At 38.7% G+C, this 21,913-nt stretch overlaps 1 protein-coding gene across 1 annotated transcript in view; it reads right to left on the reverse strand.

The window, feature by feature from the left end:
* Window positions 1–3,365: 3,365 nt before the first annotated feature.
* LOC111719935 (coiled-coil domain-containing protein 50) overlaps window positions 3,366–21,913 on the reverse strand; it is a 45,280-nt gene continuing 26,732 nt past the window's right edge. The window contains exons 6-11 of the mRNA XM_031962937.1: window positions 19,490–19,626; window positions 15,454–15,516; window positions 12,124–12,255; window positions 5,826–5,926; window positions 4,918–5,015; window positions 3,366–3,531 (exon numbers count right to left, since the gene is read on the reverse strand). Coding sequence (XP_031818797.1) covers window positions 3,392–3,531; window positions 4,918–5,015; window positions 5,826–5,926; window positions 12,124–12,255; window positions 15,454–15,516; window positions 19,490–19,626 — 671 coding nt within the window. The 3' untranslated portion in view covers window positions 3,366–3,391. The remainder of the gene's footprint in view (window positions 3,532–4,917; window positions 5,016–5,825; window positions 5,927–12,123; window positions 12,256–15,453; window positions 15,517–19,489; window positions 19,627–21,913) is intronic.

Here is a 21,913-nt window from a genome sequence, read left to right on the forward strand (position 1 = left end):
GGGCGGAATAAAGGGGAAATTTGTTATTATTGTTCAGTCATTTTTCAGTAATATCTGACTTCATGCCCCCATTTGGGTTTTTTTTGGCACAGATACTGAAGTGGTGGCAACGAGGAACTAAGGGAAATGATGTGTTAAGTGACTTGCCCAGAGTCTCATAGGTAATAAGTGAGACTAGATTTAAAAATATTTGTTGGATTGATCTGGCTAGTTCCATCTTGATTAGGCTATATTTAGTTCATGGTACAAACCCATATTAAAATTAATGTTTCATGTTCAGGCACTTTATCAAAAGACTCCTGATTCCAGGCCTGGCATTCGACCCACCTTAACAGCCCCAAAGCGGAAATAGCTGTGGTATAGAGGTAAAAAGCAACAATTAAAAAATACCTTATAGAGTGAAAAATTGTCAGTTTTATGATTGTCAACAAATTTCAAGAGCAAACACCATCTCTCTTTCCAACACATTTATTTTAAGGAGAAAAACAACAGGACCATCGGAAAACATTCAAGAAGTTTAAAACATTACTAGCACCTTTTCTAAAGGCAATGCAGGACTACAAACCATCAAGATGAAGGAGAGACACATGCTACTGGACAGAACAGGTTTATATGTTCAAAATAAAATCTTTTCATACTGTTTTATGTTACCCATGTCAAAGGCAATCAATCATCCAGGTATATCTTGAGAGATACATCTTACTCCATGCAAATATTATGTTAAATTTTGGGGCTCTGTGCATCATATATTTCAGCTTATACTTCCCAGCAGACCTCCTGAAACGCTTTCATTTTTAGGGAATAGTTCCTGGAAGAATCTTGTGATTAAAAAAAAATCCTGTGTATTTCTATGACATATCTCCTTTTAATGATCTCCTCTTAAAGGAGATATGCCATATGATGTTTATTACTACAGTCTAAAGAAAATCAGATTTTTTCATAAAGCACTAAGATTCTGGTCAAGTTTCTAGACTCAGGCTTCTTACTAAGGCCCCTGGAAGTCATTTCTCCCTTCCTCACTTTAGGCTCAGTTTTCTTTTAAGGTTCAACTTTCTTTACATGAACTTCTCATCTTCCTAATGCTTTGTTTTCTTCCTCGATTTCTCATGGGTCTACTTCTCTGTACACAAGATATACTACATAGTTATCCTTACTACCTCGTGATATCGCCCATTTATAGATTGGCATAAGAAATTAAATGGGAATTTTGGGGGAAGTTTTGTAGAAGCTGCAAACAACACGCAAAGGCCAGCAGATGACACAGAACCTATGACCTAAAACTCAACCCAAAATTTACAATAAGGTACTGTAAGCACCCCACAAAAGAAAAAGGAAAAATTCAAACTTCTTCTCTGGTACAAAGGGAAGGTCAAAAAAATTTTATGGGGATTTTCCAGATCATGAAGTCAGTGGATCACTGAATCTTAACTTGCTTAGGGGTGCCATGTCCCAAAACCACCCCACCTCCAATGAGGAATTACTATATTCCTCTCACAGAAAACAAACTTCTTAAGGTCAGGAACTGTATTTGTCTATTATTATTCTGCCTTTGTATCCCCTCAGGCCGATATCTTGCCTCTGCACATAGCATTATCTTAAAAATGTTTGTTGGATTGACCCAGCTACTTCTGTCTTGATTAAACTATACTCTGTTCATAACGTAAACCTATATTAACATTATTGTTCCACATCCAGGCATTTTCTCAAAGTTGAAGAGACACATTCGAGCGCTCAACTTCCTATTTGTTTTAGACAAAATTTCTTCAACTGAATTGTGACTCATTCTACTTCTGGTAATAGGAAATTTGGAGTCCAGTGAGCCAGGAAATGAATTTATTGAAGTGTATACAGTTTACGATTCCCACTTTTGGGAAATGTGTTTCCTGCTTCCTCCCTTTCCTCAATTTCATTTTCATTTCCTAGAAGTGGATTTTTACAAAAAATACAGGTTTGGTAATAATGAAGGGAAACCAACTGTGAGCTCCCTTAAAATACACTGAGGGGAAATATTTTTATGAAGCACAAGGGATGCAGATATATGTAAATGATGTAAGAAATAATTTCAGGGACAGCTAGATGTACACTGGCTCTGAATTCAGGAGGACCTGAATTTAAATTGATCTTAGACACTGATACTTAAGACCTGTGTGACCCTGGGTAAGTCGCTTAAATTGGAAGAAGAAGGAGGAGGAGGAGGAAAAAAAGAAAGAAGAAGAGGAGAAGAAGGAAGAAAAGGAGGAGGAGGAGGGGAAAAAACTGATTTCAAATGGATTTGTCTTTCTTCTGACCCAGTCACAGAAATAAAGCACAGAATAGATTAATGGGTGTCAGTGGTTTTATAAGGTGTAATGGGTATCAGTGGTTTTTATAAGGTTCAATGGTTAGTCCCCATATTTTTTTCCAAGGATAGAACCCATTTATTATTTAAACTCTTTTAGCCCTTTTACACAGTGGGTAACTAATAAATACTCATCGGTTTGAAGGATATTTGATAGAAAAGTCAATTGGGCAGAGTACAAGGCCACCCACCACTCCAAGAACTTCCTTAGAGTTTCCATATTTTCATTGACTTCTTCCTATAGACTAGACTAATTTGCCCTGAAATAGACATATGGTACCCAGAGCTTCCCATTCACTTTGGAGTTCAATGCTAGAAGGGAGAGAGAAAAGTGCCATTTTTTGTGCAATATTTCAGTGGAAGAAACCTGGAAGAAGTTTCTTTCAGTTAAGTCCTCTCTGGGGCACTGGGATGGTTTCAATTCCATCTGATTTATAAGATCCTCCCTCTGTCACCTCTAATCATATAAATCTAAGATCTAGAACTGCTTGATTTTTGACATTTTTCAAGCAAATGTGTCACAGATAAAACAACCAAAAAGATGACATCTTTAAGAACAATAATAACAATAACAAACAGCACTTACATATAGTGCTTTAAGGATCTTGTTTGATCTTCACAATAATTCCCCAAAGGTAGGTGCTATAATGATCCCCATTTAATAGAGGGGGAAACTGAGGCAGGTAGGGGTGAAATGATTTGCCCAGAATCACACAGCTAAGAGGTGTCTGGGACTGGATTTGAAATCAGATTTCCCTGATTCCAGGTCCAGTACTCCATCCACTGAGCCATTAGCTGCCTCTTTAGTCACCAAAAACATTTTCCAAACACACACACACACACACACACACACACACACACACACACACAATAATTTAGCAATCAAGGTGTCCTAATACGGCCAAGAGGCAGGAAGCCATTGAAGGACATCGTAAAGGAGTTTCTGTGGTCCAGGATTTCATCTGACATCAAGTTTAACTAAGTTTCTCTTTGTGGGGAGATGGAGGAGGGGAAGGAGGAGGGGATGGAGTGGGGGCAGCGAGAAGCTCTATCTCACTGCTGCTTGCAAGCTTCTTTCTTATCTTTGGTTTTCTGGCGTCCCGACTGACGCTTGGTTGGGGAGATGAAGGCTGCTTCGGCGATTTCCTCGTTGTATTCAAAAAGACCCTCTACCGGCACCGTATGAGCAAGAGCTAAGAGCAGAAAAGGAGAAATAATGAATGTTGACAAAGTAGTCAATGGCCAAGAATGTGCTACAGAAAATTGGCTGACAAAATGTGGAATATTTTAAAAATTGCCTTTTGTATATAGTGGATAGAGGGACAGCCTTGGAGTTAAGAAGTTCACCTACTATGTCAGGCACTGTGCTAAGTACCAGGGATACAAAGAAAGGGGAAAAAAACCAGCTCAAGGAGCTCACAATCTAATGGGGGAAGATAGTAATGAGAATAGTGAACATATGTATGTTGGTAGAGTAGATAAAGTACCAGATCTGAATCCAGGAAGACTCATATTTCTTGAATTCAGACACTTTCTAGCTGTGTGATCCTGGGCAAGTTATCTCACCTGCTTGCCTCAGTTTCCCTATCTGCAAAATGAAGTGAGGAAAGAAATGGCAAGCTGCTCCAGTACCTTTGCCAAGAAGATCCCAAAAGGGTCACAAGGACTCAAACACAATTGAAATGACTAAACAACATGAAGGATAAAGAGTGTGTGATTATTTAAATAAAAATAATAGAAAATTACAGAAATGAAATAACTAACACATCAATATAAAATTAGGGGGAAAAATCAATTCAAAAGTCACTTTAAGTGATCATTAAGGTCGAGTTTGCCTTGAGAGAAGATGGAGATACAAAGATAAAATGAAAAATAATCCTTTTCCTTAAAGGACATTTTACTTATTTACTTGCTTACATCTTACACAGACTGTGGATAGTTAGAATGTTTGTTTAGTTAAGGAGGAAGGAAAGCATTTAATAACTAGAGCACTGAAAATGTTTCCAAGGTAAGAAGTGACATGTGGACTGAGCCTTGGAGAAAGTTAGAGATTCTTGGAAGCAGAAGTGAGGGAAGCAAGTCTCCCAGATGTAGGGGAGCCTGGGCAAAGGCAAGGAAGTGGGAGTCGTGTGTGTGTGTGTGTGTGTGTGTGTGTGTGTGTGTGTATCATTACACACACTCTTTATCCGTCAGGAGAACTTCCATAGGGTCTCTCTGGTTGACTGTAAAAAGTTCCCAGCTCAGGGAACAAGAACAAATAGGTCACTTGGGCAGAAATAAAGAGTAGATGTAGGGAAATAACATATAAAAAGGTTGGAAAGGAAGTCCAGAGCTGGAAATGTTCCCGACTTAAAGCTTTGGAAAGATGGAGGTCACGTAGCATAGTATGGGATGCTCAATTCCTGCAGGGTTTCGGAAGATGCCAGATTGACACTTGCCAGGGATGCTCTCATTGGCTTTGAGGGGGTTAGACCAAGGGACCTGGTTTGTGCCAGTGGGTCCCCAGGACCCAGCCAAGGATGTGTGTTGAATTGTGGGCTGTGGATTATTTAACTGAATGCAGCAGAAAAAGCCTATACCTTGGGAACTGACAGCAGGTACATCCACAGGTGCGTCTGTCCCATTTGACTTAAATGTTGGATCCAATTCTTCAGCAATATTCCGAGAAAACAGCTGCCTGCAAAAGTGTTTAATAGAATAGCAGATGTTATTAATTGAAAGAGGTTTGTTTTTTTTTTCCTATTAGGATATTGATTTGTGGCATTTTTATTGCTGGGAATTGGCTGGAAATGCAGCTTGGAAGTGCAGAGACCATTTATGGACCTGGCTTTAGTGCTGATTATCATGAAGCTTTAACTTCCTCTGTTTATATGACTTTCCAAAGAAGAAAGGAAGGAAGGAAGAAAGGAAAGGAAGAAGGAAGGGAGGGAGGGAGGAAAGGAAGGAAGGAGAGAGAAAGAAAGAAAGGAAGGAAGGGAGGAAATGAAGAAGAGAAAAAATAGAGGGAGGGCTGAAGGAAAAGGTAATTAATTTCTGTTTTTATGACCTTCCAAGGAAGGAAAAGAGGAGGGAAGAGGGAAAGAAGAGAGAAAGAGAGGGAGGGAGGAAAGGAGGAAGGAGGAAGGCAGGAAAGAAAAAAGGAAAAAAAGGGAAGGAGGACAAAAAGAAGTAATATTGACTTCCTCTAGTTTTATGACCTTCCAAAGAAGGAAGGAAGAAGGGAGTAAGGAAGGAAGGAAAGGAGAAAGAAAGAGGGAGAGAAGGAAGGAAGGAGGAAGAAAAAAGGGGAAAAGAGAGGGGGGGAAAAAGCTTTTTTTCTGGTTTTGAAATAGATTACAAAGGAATATGGTAACTTGGAGCAGATTTTTCCCTACCATAGGAGCACAAAAATATATTTCAAACCCCCCTCTCTCCCTGACACAGAAAATGAGTCCATGAATGAGTCAGGAGGAAGAAATGTGAGAGTGGTTTGAAGAGGGTCACCTACTTTGTACTGTGTGCCCCGGATTCTTGGGCTGGAAAGTCAGAGCAGTCTGGAGGTGGATCTCTAGCAAGGGGCACAACCTCAGAGTCCAGGGGAACTGGAGTCTGTCAAAAAAAAAAAAGCAAAAGATGCTTGTGATGGAATCAAATCCTGGCCTTTGGGGTCTTCAATGCAATTGACTAAAAAGCCCCCTTAGTGTTAATTTATAAAATTATATAATTCAGAGAGGAAACTCTGGGTATGATTCCCACTCAGGCACTTTTAAGTTGTGGGATCCTGAGCTAGTTAGATTATCTGATCTCCTCTGCTGTTTGTCTATCCAAATATCTGATTCCAGATCCAGAGCCCTTTCCCATTGTTTTAGACCACTTCTCTGTGTCTCAATTATTCCATATGAGACCTTTCATCCGTCGACTCAAGACGTTTGCCCTTGGCTGTCTCCAAGCCTGGAATACCCTTTTTCCTCATCTCTCCTAGCTTTCTTCAAGTCCCAGATAAAATCCTGGCTTTTCCCCAACACCCTTTATGCCAGTGCCTCCCTTTTGCTGACAATCTCCAATTTACCCTGTATAAATCTAGTTTTTTCATGGTCTCTCCTGGTAGACAACTGCTGAATTACTGAAGAGCAGGGGCTTTTTACCTTTCTTTGTAACTTCAGAGCTTGGCAGAGTGCCCGGCATCTAACGGGCACCAAATACATTTTTGTTGACTCTCTTTGTTCAATTATATATATTTATTATAAGGGTCCCCTTCTTCCATTGAGGTGGGTAGAAGGGAAGGGAGAAAAATATCAATTTTTGTTAAATGAAAAACCAACACAATTTGATTATAAAATGCATCCTCACACAAATAATTCAATGAAGAAATGGTAGGGATTTACCCCTCCCTACCCCAGCACTTCCAAACTGCACTATCTGGGGGAATTGCCGATAATTACAATGAGAAGTATTGAAGGAGAAATTTGTCGGTAATGTTAGTGTAAATGAACATCCAGAATCTGGAGAAGTCATTCAGCTAAGGGTGGTCAAGGGAGTAACATGAGCCAATCTCTTGTCAGATGGGGCTGGCTAAACAAGGAAGGTTCATGCATCTTAAGTGCTTTATTAAAGCTCAAGTGAGTATTTCCTTTCAATGAGTAGAAAAACTCCTTTTCTCTCTTGTCACAAATATAAAAACATCACAGCTTGTGTAATTTAACCATTTGGGGGTCTGCTGCTTAGCTTGGACTAGGCTCATTCATGAAATAAATTGAAAAAGCCACCTTTCCCCTCCTCCACCTTCATAGAAGACTTTTTAGAGCTAGAAGAGACCGTCACAGCCAACCAATCAGTCCATTTTGCAGATAAGGAAACTGAGGCACAGGGAAGGAAAATAACCTGTCCAAGACCACATAGGTAGCCAGCATTCAAACTCACGTCTGATGATTTCAAGTTCAGTGCTGTCACTCCTATCCTAATCCTTTTCATTCTTAAACTGTTGGTTTATTATTTGGCTTTCCCCCCCTCTTCTTCTCGCTTTAAGGAAGTGGTTTACTTCTGTATTTGATTAAGCCACAGGCCTGAAAAAGTGATGTCTAAGAGAATTAGTTTTCCCTAGAGATATCTACAGATAGTTATTCAGTTTACGTTTTCAAGTAGTAATACTGCTTTTCTGATAAGGGTAAGGCTTGTTACAAACCATAAAGTGTGGGAGCCACAAATTTGGTTAATGAATAAAAGTTACAAAAGAAAAACAGGAACATAGGGTGAGTCATTTTTCCCCAAAGAGTGTCAGTCAACAGTCAATCAAAGCCGATTAAAAAGCCCCCTTCGTGTTAATTTATAAAATTAAATAATTCCTTTTTATTACATCCCAAAATCAGATCAGAAAGAGATTTCAGTGCCTGATCCATAGCAGAAAGGAACAGCCCTGTAGTATGCTTGACTGTGGCCATCCACTCCAGTGTAATACCTCCAATACCCTATTCCACTCCAGGACAGCACTAAGCATTAGGAACCTGGACATCAAGCCTGTATTTGTCCCTTTGACATTATTACCCATTGCTTTTGGGTCAAGCAGAGCAAAATGAATTCCCCCCATCACCACATTTGATTCTATACCCTCCAATGACTCCCTATTATTTTTATTTTTAATAATTTTAAATAAAAATATTTAAATAGATAATTTGTTAAATAAATTTTAATAATTTTTTAAAATTTAAAATTTTTATTTTCCCTGTTTGACTTTTAAAGCCCTGCACAAGTTGATCCTTTTCTACCCTTTCGAATCTTCTTAACTTTGTTCTTCTTCATCTCCTTTGTAATCCAGTGATGCTGTTATCTGCACAGGACACTCTGGTTCCCACTTCTGAGCTATCCCCCATGTCTGGAACTCTTCCCTCCCAGTCTACTCTTCTTTTTCCTGATTTTCTTGACTTCTATCAAATCTCAGCTAAAGCCCCACCTTTTGCCACAAGCCTTTCCCATTCTTCCTTAATCTTACTGTCTTTCTTCTGAGACCATCTCCAATTTATCTGGTAAATATCTTATTTATATATGGTGGTTTGCATGTTGTTTCTCCAGACAGATTCTAGTCTTTTGCCTTTTTTTCCTCATCCTCAGGGCTTTGCATATTACCTGGCACATAGTAGGTGCTTAATAAGTACTTATTGATTGATTGCCCAACCCCTTCACAGAAGACTTAAGTTGAAAGATAATTAATTATCAGGTTCTCTGAATAGTCTTGTTCTTCTTGAATTGAGGTTAATAACCCTAGTTCCTAAAAGGATGAACTAGTGACCCTTCACCACCCTGGTAGCCCTAGCCTGGATGGTCTCCACTTTATCCATGGCTCCTAGCTTGTGATGTCCAGAACTGAACTCGGTATTCCAGAAATGGGGTTTCCTACTCCTAAATGCAATGCATTTTGTGGCAGCTAAGTGGTGAATAGGAGGATTTATCAATTCAGCCATTTAATTTCTTTGAGCCTCAGTTTCCTTATCTGTAAAATGGAAGAACTGGATTTCATAGCCTTTTAGATACTTTTGAGTTCTGGATCTATGATTCTGTGATCATGGAGACATGTTTGCGGTACAATAAATAGAACACTGGCTCTAGAGATAGGAAGAGGAGTTCAAATCTAGTCTCAGATTATTACCTGTGTGACCTTGGGAAAGTGATTGTTAAAATTGCCTCAGCAAAAAATAAACAAACAAGATCCCCCCCCCCCCCCCAACACCTAGAGAACCATGAGAAAATTTTTGCAAAGTGTTTAGCACAGTGCCTGGCACATAGTAGGTACTATGTACATGTTGGCTATTATTAGCTATAACCATTATTGTTATTACTCCTGGAATTTAAAGTTTAAAGTTCCATTCAGTTATTCTGTTTGCCACCTCACTCTACTGAGTCAGAATCAACTGGAATGTGTTAAGAAAATATTTATATATCCCTTAAAATGATTAATGTGATTTGGAAACCACTCCCTAACTCCCTGAGTGGAGATGGGGCTGCATTTGAAATTCTCATACCTTTTTCTGGTGGAAGGTCTCACTTTCTAATGGAAACTTCAGAAGATCTGAAGCACACCTTTACCAATGGCCCCGATGAGTTCCTCAGGTGGGCGGACACCCCACAGCAGAAAGGAAGTAAACATTTCCACTTGTGGGTGGAGGAGCACAGATACCACGGCTAAGGGAGGTGGGCACGTTGAGGGGGGCTTAAGGATCCTCAACTACATTAACTAGGAATAAAAATCAGATTGAAACTGATCATTTTAATAAAGTCTCTAAAAATAGCATGACTGGTTTTGGAACCATTTAAAAAAATTGTTCCTATGACTATCAGCTTCAGTATCACCAGGCAGAAATCTTAAAAGGATGGAGAGTTCTTTAGAAAGAAAGGAGGATTCACAGGATACTATGATAATGATTTAGATTATACTTACACACTTATGTGTGTGTATATATACATACATATATATAAATATATATAATAATTTAAATTTAAATATAAATAATATAAATAATTTATATTATATATATAAAATAATTTAAAGCTAGAATGGACCTTAGGAGTCATTGAATCCAACTTCCTTATTTGGCGGGTGAGGATGTCCAGAGCTAGAAGGGTGAGTGTTTTGGCCAAGGTCACCAGGTAAATAAGTAAAGTGAGTAAAGTCTGGATTTGGACCTCCCCAGCCTCTGATTCCAGGCTCAGAGCTCTTTTCATTCAGCCGTAGCTGTCTTTCCCAAATAAGAACTTCTCTATTGCCCACAAATGACCGATGGATGTGCCCGTTTCCTTCATCCTAAGTGACCAGCCCCAAACAGAAGGGATAATTTTTATGTGCCTGTGACTTCAAGGATAAAATCATGAGATGGGATGGCACGGTAAAGAAAGGGCAAGACTTGTGATTTTACTTGGCTTGGTCAAGTCATTTAATCCTCTGTTGCTCAGGACACACTGTGACCTGCTGGTGGAGGGAATTTTCCTACAGAGAAATCACAAATATTTCATCCCCGCTCTACTACTGAGCACCTGGGTGAGCTTGGGCAGCTTTTCTGGACCTCAGTTTCCTTCTCTTTAAATGAGGAGGTTGGTTTCTAAGGTCACTTAGTTATTATTTATCAGTGGATGGAATGCAGGACATGGGCGTCAAATCCAGTTTTGAGGCACTTATTAGATCTGTGACCATGAAAAAATCATTTAACCCCAGCCTGCCTCAGTTTCCTCATCTGTAAAAGAGCGCCCACCCTCCAGGGTGGTTGAGAGAATCGAATCAGATAACATTTGTAAAGCACTTGGCACAGTTTTGTTTTGTTTAAAAATAAAATTAAGAAAAAAAATCTAGCCAATGGACCTCTTTCAACAGTTCAGGGCAGGGAGGCTTTAACTTCTTCACAGTCACAAAATAAGAAGCAGTGTCTGTCTCACCTGGTCCAGTCTCTTCCAAAAGGAAGGCTGAGATGTTGGGTAGAGGGCTCAGCCAAGACCAGGAGGACTCGGCTTCAACCCCTACCTGGGATGTTTCCTGTCTGACATAAACATGCCTCTCAGTCTCCTTGCTCAAGTGAGAGGAGGTGGATCAGGCTTTTTACAAACTAATTTTTGTTGTTCAGTCACTTTGTGACCTCATCTGGGATTTTCTGGGCAAAGTTACTTGAGTTGTTTGCTATTTCCTTCTCTAGCTCATTTTTACAGACAAGGAAACTGAGGCAAATAAGTGCTATGACTTGCCCAGTGTCTGAGGCTGGATTTGATCCTCCTCATTCAGGACTAAGGCTCTATCCACTGCACTACCTTGCTACCTCCACTCTTTAACACTCATCTTTATGTACCCGAATTCTACTCAAATTGGACTTTCCATGATTCCCTGCATGTGACAGTCTATTTTCTGTCTCCAAACTTTTGCACGGGCAAAATCCCCGGGTCTGGAATGCACTTCATTTTTTATCTGGACTTTACAGAATCCTCTGCTTCCTTCACAAACTTCCCAAAGAAAACCATCCTAATCCCCCCCAATAGAGAGTGCCTTATTCAAAAAACTAACTTTAAACCTACTTTGAGTATATTTCATATTTAATTTCCTATTCATGAGCTGTTTTCCAGCTCATGAAAATGCCATCTGCATATGAAGACCAAATGTGGACTGAAGCATAACATTTTCACCATTTTTATTTTGTTTATTTTTTTTCTCACGGTTTTTTTCCCCCGTTTGGTCTGATTTTTCTTGCCTAACATAACAAACGTGGAAAAATGTTTAAAAGATTGCACATATTTAACCTGTATCAGATTACTTGCTGTCTTGGGGAGGGGGAGATAAGGAAGGGAGTGAGAAAAATTTGGAACACAAAGCCTCACAAAAATAAATGAAGAAAATTATCAATACATGTATTTGGAAAAATAAAATACTATTGAGAAAAAAATAAACTTAGTGCCTTCAATGCAAATGCTTAAAGTGAGGGGTTTGGTTTTTGTTGTCTCCTCAAAATCTAATGTGATAAGTGTTTAACAAATGATAAATTGATTTAGTTTTTTTAAAAAATCCCTTTGAGATTAGCCCCAACTTATCCTGTATGTGTATTGTATGCACATAATTGTTTGCACATCGCCTCTCCCATTAGACTCAGAAATTCTGGTGATCAGGGACAGTCTTTTGCCATTCTTTGTGTTCCCAATGTTTAGGGAAGGGCCTGATATGTAGTAAGTGATTAATAAATGCTTACTGACTTGATTTCATCTATTGGTTCTGGTTTTCTTGGGTGAACGCCAGGGGTTTGGGAGAGGACTGAAGATCTTGAAAGAAAAACACTCTGACTTACCTTCTTGCTCCTGCTCTGCCTTTGTTCAGAGAAACTGAGGCTTCCGCTTCTGCTTTCCCTTCTTAGCTCCCATTCCCGAACCTCTCTCTGATGGTACTTCAGCTCTTGATCTTGCATGTACCTGGCGATCTCCTGGGGGGAAAAAAAGAGATTAAATGCATGCCTTAGGGATCAGAGACAAAAAAAGAACTTCTTGTTGTTAAGTCATTTCACTCACATCTCACTCTCTGACCCCAGTTGGGGTTCTCTTGTTAAAGACACTGGAGTGATTTGCCATGTCTTCTCCATCTCATTTTAAATTGAGGAAACTGAGGTAAGTAACCCGCCCAGGGTCATTCAGCTAATAAGAGTCTGAGGCTGAATTTGAATTAGGTCCTTTTGACTCCAAGGCTGACACTCTACCCACTCTACCCAGTGTCCCATCTAGCTGCCCTAAGAATAGCCTCGGGAGCCATCTATTCCAACCTCTTCACTTGACAGACAAAGAAACTGAAGTGAAAAGATAAGAGCAAATGGAGCGATTTTCCCTATATCACAGAGCTGGATTTGAACTCAGGTCCTCTCACTCCAGTCTGGGATTCTTTCCATCAAATTCTTTCCATTGTCTATATACCTTTTCCTACAACTTGGAAGATACCACCAGAACTGTTAACCATCTGACTTAGAAATATACATTAAGACTTCCTGAGACCCACATAGAGCTGGATTCATAAACCTCATTCTGTTAGACCAGTTCAATGTTTTCTTTGTGTTGCCTTCCCTACCTGTATTGAGTTCAGTCTATGATGCCATTGCCTTATGGAACTCTCAGTGTAGAAAACCTCCACTGATTCAGATCAGCAATTTGTCTGTAATTTAGAATCTCAAGGATTTGCTTAGGCTACTGAGAGGTTAAATCATAAGGAAGATCAGGTCTGGCTCTAGTAGGTTCATTAACAGAATGCCTTTTGTTTTCATCTCCTTCCTTCCTTCCTTCCTTCCTTCCTTCCTTCCTTCCTTCCTTCCTTCCTTCCTTCCTTCCTTCCTTCCTTCCTTTCTTCCTTCCTTCCTTCCTTTCCTCCTTTCCTCCCTCCCCCCTTCCTTCTTTCCTTTCTTCCTTAACTCACTCTTTCATTTCTTCCTTCTTTCCTTTTTTGTATTGAATCTCCAGGTATATTTTGTTTTGGCACAATCCTTAGATGGATCTATGATGTTATCAAGGTGATTATTCCCCCTTAATGTAGATTCCTTCCTGTCTAGCCTGTCCCACTCTTTTCTTCATCCTCTAAGGTGGAGATTTTTCACTTGGAAACATACTGGAAAGTATTTGTTGTATCTTCTCTAAATAAGCAATAGTTATTTCCCAACAAATAGACAAAGAAATACCTTTATAAAGTACATTGGTTAAAAAGAAATAGGCTGCTGCTCAATTATATTCTACAAGCACTTGTTAAGCTTCTCTTATGTAGACTCTGGGTATGACTCTCTGCCCTCAGAGAGCTGACATCCTACCAGTGCCTTTGTACTGGTCTTCCTCCACGCCTGGAATGCATTCCCTCTTCACCCGCCCCTTATAGAATATCTTTTTTCCCTCAAGACTCAGCTCAAGCACCACATATATGCTACGTGGAGCCTTTTCTGATCCCCCAGTTATAGGATCATCTCCTTGTACAGTGCAGGAACAGGTTTAACTATAAAATGGGGATAATAATAGTACCTGTCTCCCAGGGCTGTTGCAAAGATCAAATGAGAGAGTATTTGTAAAGAGCTTAACATGGAGACAATTGCTATGTTAGTTGTCACTGTTGTTGATGTTAATGCTGATTGACTCTTCCTAGGTTGAAGATGGCTGATTCATCCCATTTGAACCCACGCTGGCAAATTGAGGGGGTCCCCAGGGTGGTTCCCCATGCAATTACTATTCATATTCTATGGACCCTAAAGGTAATCCTTGTGGATGATCATTACCAACAATACAATATCTCACATAGTTCCCAGAGGTGTACTTTTCATGAATAAATCGGTACTATTTCTCAATCTTAACCATGACATTTACTGAAAATATAAAGCAAACATAATTTTCACATGGAGTTTTACCCATATACCTCAATTACACTCTCTCATGAATGCACACAGAGTCCATTCAAAGAGTGGACCTCCAGGAGGACCTGAGTTCAAATCTGATCTCAGACACGTAACACTTCCTAGCTGTATGATCCTGGGCAAGTCACTTAACTCCAATTGCCCCAGAGAAAAAAAATAAATAAAGAGTGGACCCCATGTGAATTTCCAGGGTTACTAAAACAAATATGTAGGAACCAAGTGGCCAGGGCAGCTCATAACTCTTATAGGCTTCAGTATTCATTATCTCAAGTCTTTCCATAAAAGCTCTGTCTTGAAGAGATAGCTACACTTCCAAATCTAGCTGATCCATTCTGTGTTTGACTAATATCTCAATGGGCATGATTTCTCAGCCTGTCTGGTTGATCTTCTGCTTCAAAGCAGACCTGCTTTTCAGTAGCAATGGTGCTATCCATCACTCCCACTTTCAGACTTAGCTGATGCCTTTAGCTGAGGTAGGGACCTTTATTATAGAGTTTAGCAAAACTATCTACAATTCTTTTCTTTTGCAAGATTCCTTTCTTTTCTTAACATAGTACCTGGCACACAGTAGTTATTTATCAATAATTTTCCCTTCGCTTCTCTTTCGCTTCCTCCTTTCCTTCCTCTTACCAACAACAGGTAAAAGAGAGTTGTCTTATATTTTCTTATCTGTAAAGAATTAGAGTATATTTTGTTTTCTTTCCAGAAAGAAAACTGCCACTAGAAGTTGTTTTTATGTTGTTGTGGTCACTGGGTATATGGTTCTTTTGGTTCTGCTTTACTTCATGTAAGTCTTCCATGTTTCTCTAAATCTTCCTATTCTTCATTTCTTAGAGTCTAATAATATTCTATTACTTCCATTTGAGAAAAATAGGCTATGGTTCTTGTTTAGAGAGTCATGATGGTGGTCTAAGATATTCATGCTAAAAAATCCTTTAATGGCAATTTAAGCAGTAAATAACTGTAAATAATGTTATGAATTGCAGATTAATTACTGTAAGGGTTCACAACATATTTTTGTTGTTGTTATGAAAGGGGTTCCTGGTACAAAAAGAGTTGGGAATTACTGATCTAGCCCAATAATATTGAAATATCTTCCCAGAGAGACATCATTGTAATACTACTGGTTGTCTTCAAGAACAAAGGATGAACATCAGCATGTTCTCAGAGTAGATTCTATCTACAGGACCAATCTGGTCCTAAGAATGAAGCGTAAGAAAAGATGGCAGCTAAAGTCTCTGCCCTCACCTCATCCTGGGCCACTTGTGCGGTGCGATAGTCATCATTGCGCTCCCGATTCCTTCTTGTTCTCTGCCAAGAAATGAGAGGTTACGGTTAGTACGGCCTCCTCTTGCCCATTAGTTACACCCTGCCTACTGAACATCATGAATCCTTCATGTCAAGATCTCTTGGAAGTGAGCCTGACATTCTTGAAGTCTCTATCAGTGAACCCCAAGATCTGGGCAAGGGGCACCCTAAGTTGGAATCACTCAGTGCATATGCCCAGCCTCAGGAGGCTCAAAAAATTTAAAAATAAGAAATTTTGTACAAGGTAATGAATTTTGGAGGCACAGGGAAAGAAAGCTGGGCATAGAATCAGCAAAATTCATCTTCATGAGTTCAGATCTGGCCTCAGACATTGTGGAAATTTCACACATTTAGCAATCACTTAACCCTGTTTTCCTCAGTTTTCTCAACAGTAAAAATGAGCTGGAGAAGGAAATGGCAAACCACTCCAGTATCTGCCAAGAAAACCCCAAATGGGATCACGAAGAGTCAGAAATGAATGTAATGAATGAACAACAACAAATGAATTTTGGAAGCTAGCTAATATAGTACGCTGGAAGAAGAATTAGATTTGGAATTAAAATAAATGGGTTTAAAACCTAGGTCAGTCATCGTTACCTATGTGATCTTGCCCCAATCACTTTGGCCCAGATGGTCAATTAAAAAACCGAAGGGTTGGATTAGATTTTGTTTTGTTGGTAAATATTTAAGTATTTACTATTTAAATTATTTAATTATATTATTATATTTATATTAATTAGAAATAAATTATTTAATATTTAAATATTTAATAATCAACTCAATCCCCCCCAAAATGTACATAAGACACACTTTTAAGTTTAATTGCATTTAAACATTTTCTCCATCACTTTCTTAGGTCTTTACACTCAACAAAACAACAAATCAAGCCTTAATTTGTAGCATTTGTCAATTTCTGATTTGTAAATGCTTACAGTGAAAACATAGTTAATAGTTAAGGGGCAACTAAATGGCCCTGAAGAAAGGAGGAGCTGAGTTCAAATCTGACCTCAGGCACTTAATACTTCCCAGCTATGTGACCCTGGGCAAGTCATTTAACCCCAATTGCCTCAGTCAAATATATATATTTATTTATTTATAGTTAAGCTTTCTCCAGCACAGTCCTAATTAAATGGCCTTTCTAACTTGATACAAGTGGTTCCTAACCAAAGGCCTGTCAATTTGTTTGTTAAAATATTTTGATATCTATCAATATCATTGGTGTCTTTTGTAATTCTATATATAAAATGATAATTTATAATGATATTTCAGTATCACATGTAAAAGATTTTTATAGCTATATTTCAATATTATTGGGTTCCTTTGCAATTGTAGGAATAAATAATATGTTTTGATAACTATATTTCAATATCATTGGTTTCCTTTGTAATTTGATGTATTTTGTTTTATGCACTTAAAACCATGATTCTAAGAAGCATCCCCTGGGCTTCTCCAGATTGCCCACAGTTTCCATGATATAAAAAAAGGTGAAGAATTCCTACTCTGGATCTGTGTTCTTTGGGGTCTTTTTTCCAGCTCTAAGTTTATGATATGTAAAGCAAGGATGAACTGCGGTCTGCATGGACAGAAGGTGACTCAGGAGGGATGAAATAACAGAGCTTTTAAAGTACTAAAATAAATGCAAATACATGCAGGAACTGTGGTTTCATCAGCAAAGGAAATTTCGAGGATAGAAAAATTCTGTTCATTTCTACAGATAGGTTATAACCTATTTATGACTTCGAGATAAGAGGGAGGGAAACTGTGGCCTGAGGCCCAAAGACCTTAAGTCAGTGTTCATAGAGAGAAAGAAAAAAGAGAAAATCTAATCCTCAAACTTCAGGTACAGGAGAACACAAAGCCCCTTAGAGTCTATCTGAGCCAGAAACTAAGCAATGACACAAAATAAAAACTGAGCTTTGTTACCAAGTGAAGGCAAACAGGAAAATAGAAAAAAATACACCACTTGAACTAAAGGCTGCTCATTCTGAGAACATAAAGGGATTTAAGAGCCTTTTAAAGTCCATTGTTCTTAACCAGAGATACACAGAACCCCAAGATATAAATCAAAAGTTTATGAACTTGGAATTTTTTAAAAAAGGCATCTTTCTTTTTCCTAACATCCAACCTCTTTTGTAATCTCGGATATTTTATTTTACGCACTTAAAAATATGATTCACGAGTCTGGGATTTCACCATATTGTCCAAAAGGATTTGGGGAAGCCAAAAGGTCCAGAACCCCCAGTTAGATATTCTTGCAACTCTTAAGATCGCTTAGATTAGCCTCATTTCCTTCAGATAAATATTCCACCTTGATTTATAACCCTAAGGCCTTTTTCCCCACTCAATATCAAAATCAAAGGTGGGACTTGAACCTCAGTGTTTCAGTCTCCCAGTCTCGTTCTGCCCTACAGATCTGCTCAGAATCCCTGTGATGTGGACTCTTGGGCCTTCCAACTTGAAATTCCTTCTCTAAGACTCTGGGTTAACTACTTCATCCTCATCCAAGCGTCTGAAGCTCAGTTTGGCCACTGTCATCTGTCTGACCTTAGTCCAATCATTTAGTTCCTCTGGGCTTTAATTCCCTCATCTGTAAAATGATAGGGTTGGATAAGACACAGGGTTGTTGGCTAATATTTAATAACCAGCTCCTCAAAAAACAATCAAAAATGTATGTAGGACATAACTTTTAAGTTTAATATACATCACGAGCATTTTCTCCATCACTGTTAAGGCTCTGTTGTCCACAAAGCAATAAATCAATCCCTGGTTTGTGATTTTAAACTGAAGCATCAAACTGGAGAAAATAATTTCCAACACTTCAAAACTGATTGCAAATTATCTTTTTTAATACCTTGATAATCACATAATGGAAAAGTTGAGGGATGAAGAATATGAGATCCTTTTTGGTGACTTTTTGTTGGTTGTAAACCAACAAAGTAAAAATGGTAGTGAAAAAAAAAGGAAGTGAAGGTGTTTAACTGATCCCAAGAAATGTATGATCAATACCTTAGAATGGGAAGAAAGGTCATATCCCACTCTATTTGCAGTAGACATTGGTGGGGTTTATCTCCAACATATGTTTGTCTGTATCCCCTAAAATCTCCTTTACGCCACCTCCAACCTCCCTGGGCATTTCCCAACCAGCCTAGTTCTGAGCTGGCTACTGGCCCTTTGGTCAGTTATAATCTAACCACTGCTACCTTGGAACCCACAGCAATGGTGACACAGGTATCATTGGGAAACTCCCCAGCACGGCCTTTTCTGCACCATTTCCTTTTAGGTTAGGGTGGGCTAGAATGAGTCATTTAGAAAGTGCAGGTATGGGTGGGTTATGAATTAGATCACAAGCTCCATTTTATTTTTTTCCTCCATTTCCATCTTTTCCCCCAAAAATTTCCCTATTTCTATCAAGGGCACTCCCATCCTCCCAGTCACCCAAACTCACCAGCCCAGTATCATCTTTGATTCTTCATTTTCCTTCAACCTCCATATCCCATCAGTTTTAACCTCCCTATATGTGAAAATATGCATATTTTCTCCCCTCATAGTGTACCCTAGTACAGATCCTCATCTCCTACCTGGACTCTACAAATGGCCTCCTAATTCAGCTTCCATTTATTTCTACCGAATCCACTCAACTGCCAGAGTGATTTTCCTAAACAAAGGTTTGAGCATCTCATTTCCTGCTATTCAACAAACTCCAGTGATTCCCTAATGCTTCCAGGATCACCGTCTATGTCATCTTTGTCTCATCCTTTAAAAATTATTATTCTCTAAGTTTTATAATGTGCATAATTATTAACATATGAATGCACTTATATAATAAGAAAACATTAGGAGTGTGAGCTTGAAGATTTTTACTGAGAGGATTGTGTAATTTCAAAAGTTTGGAGACTGACCTAGAAAAAGAAAAAATTCCACTTTTTGGTGAAATGATCAAGAAAAATGTGTGCGTCAAGAACTTTTCTGCACCTACTATATGAGTCTCCTCTTCTTCTTGCAATCTCCAGGCCAATTCTTCATCTTGTTGGAGTTGCTCCTGACTCTGGAGTTCCAGCTCAGCCATTTGCCAATTTAGGTGGTCTGTGTCGCCATGTTCGGAGTGATTCACATCTGAGCAAGAGGAAGCAATCACAGCCATCAACTTCAAGTAAGATTGAAGAAAGAATGTCTAGGGCAGAGGTATCAAATCCATGGCCCAGGGGATCCCTGAGTGCTCCTTGAATCAGATCAAAAGGTAACTGGGCAATTTTCAGATGAAGAAATTAAAGCCAGTCATATGAAAAAATGCTCTAAATCATTATTATTGATTAGAGAAATGAAAATTAAAATTTTTGTATGTTTGTATGTATGAAGTACACCTCACATCCATCAGATTGACTAAGATGACAGAAAAAAATGATAAATTTGGAGGGGATGTAGGAAAACTGGGATGCATTGTTAGTGGAGTTGTGAACTGATCCAGCCATTCTGAAGAGCAATTTGGAACTATGCCCAAAGGGCAAGAAAATTGCATACCCTTTGATCCAAAAGAGTCGCTATTGGACTTATATATCAAAGAGATTTTAAAAGAAGGAAAGGGACCCACATGTGCAAAAATGTTTGTGGCGGCTCTTTTTGTAGTGGCCAGAAACTGGAAACCGAGTGGATGCCCATCAATTGGAGAATGGCTGGGTTAATTGTGGTATATGAATGTTATGGAATATTATTGTTCTGTAAGAGGTCTGGAGAGACTTACATGGACTGCTGCTGAGTGAAGTGAACAGGATCAGATCACTGTACACAGTAACAGCAAGATTATGTGACAATCTATGTCACATACTATGACATACTACATACTATGAAAGATCTGGCTCTTCTCAGCAATACATTGATCTAAGACAATTCCAATAGACTTGGGATGGAGAATAGCACCCACATCCACAGGGAGAATCATGGAGACTCAATGGGGATCAAAGGATAGTATTTTTTTTTTTTTTTTTGCTTAGGAACTATGCCCCAGAGCATTGTATTTTTTATCTTTGTTTTTGTTTGCTTGTTTTTTTTCTTATGTTGTTTTCTTTTTTATCTAATTTTTCTTGCACAACATGACAAATATGGAAATATGTTTAAAAAATTGCACATATTTAGTCTATATCAAATTGCTTGCTATCTTGATAAAGGAAGGAGGAAGAAAAAAATTTGGAACTCAAAATTTTATAAAAATAAATGTTGAAAATTAAAATTAAAAAAATTTTAAGATGTACCTGGGAAATATTTAACAAAATAAATAAAAATAGATATAAAAAGATGTTACATTTTAAAAGTAAATCAATATGTGGCCCACAGAGACCCTTATGTCCAAGTGATTGACCCCCATTTCTATTTGAGTTTGATCCTATCTGGCATCCTATTCTGATTTTTGTGTCTAAAGAAGGGAAAGTTTTTTCCCCTTTTTTATTGTTTTCTTTTTTTTTCTGATTATACATGTACATTAATTTATTTTTAAATACACATTTCTATATGAATCATGTTAGGAGAAAAAAATCAGAGCAAAAGGGAAAAACCACACGAGAGGAAAAAAAAAAACAGAAGAAAGAAGAGAGGGGAAAAAACAGAAGGAAAAAACAAGCGAAGACAGCACGTGTTGATTTACATTGAGTCTTCAAGGAGGGGAGTTTTTAGCCACATGTATATATTATTTTTAGATAGAAAGTCAGCTTTGGAGCATGGAAACACCTTGACTGTAGTCCTATCTGTAGTCCTATCCAGATAAGCTATATGCCCATCAACTACATACTCTGTACTCTTTGATCTGTAGAAGAGCTCATCTTCCTTCAGATAGCAAGAACTTTCTTCAGTGGATCTTGAACATATAAAGAAATGGCCCCCACCCAAAAGAGATGAAGTCCTTGATGCTGTTTACTTTAAGGCTATAAGTCATATATAAGGAACCCATCTCCACCAACAGAGGAAACTCCCTTACTAGGAATTCCCTATATATATAAAATCTCAGGTCTAGACTTTTCATCTGCCTCTCTCTCTCTCTCTCTCTCTCTCTCTCTCTCTCTCTCTCTCTCTCTCTCTGTCTCTGTCCCTCTCTGTCTGTCTCTCTCTCTGTCTCTGTCTCTCTCTTTCTCTGTCTCTCCCTCTGTCTCTCTGTCTGTCTGTCTGTCTGTCTCTCTATCTCTGTCTCTCTCTTTGTCTCTCTGTTTCTGTGTCTCTGTCTCCCTGATCTTCCCCAAACTGGGTAAATGAAAACAGCTTGCTCTTTGGAGTTGGAGGACTTAGTTTCTATTCTGACCCAATCTTTTTCCAGGTGACTCTGGACAAGGCAGTGCACCCTGGGTCTCCAATTTCCTCATCTTTACAACCAAAAGACTTCTGAGTTCCAATCAGCCCTCAGACACTTGCTGTGCAA

This window comes from Sarcophilus harrisii, chromosome 3 (assembly GCF_902635505.1).
Source record: "Sarcophilus harrisii chromosome 3, mSarHar1.11, whole genome shotgun sequence".
Lineage (NCBI taxonomy): Eukaryota > Metazoa > Chordata > Mammalia > Dasyuromorphia > Dasyuridae > Sarcophilus > Sarcophilus harrisii.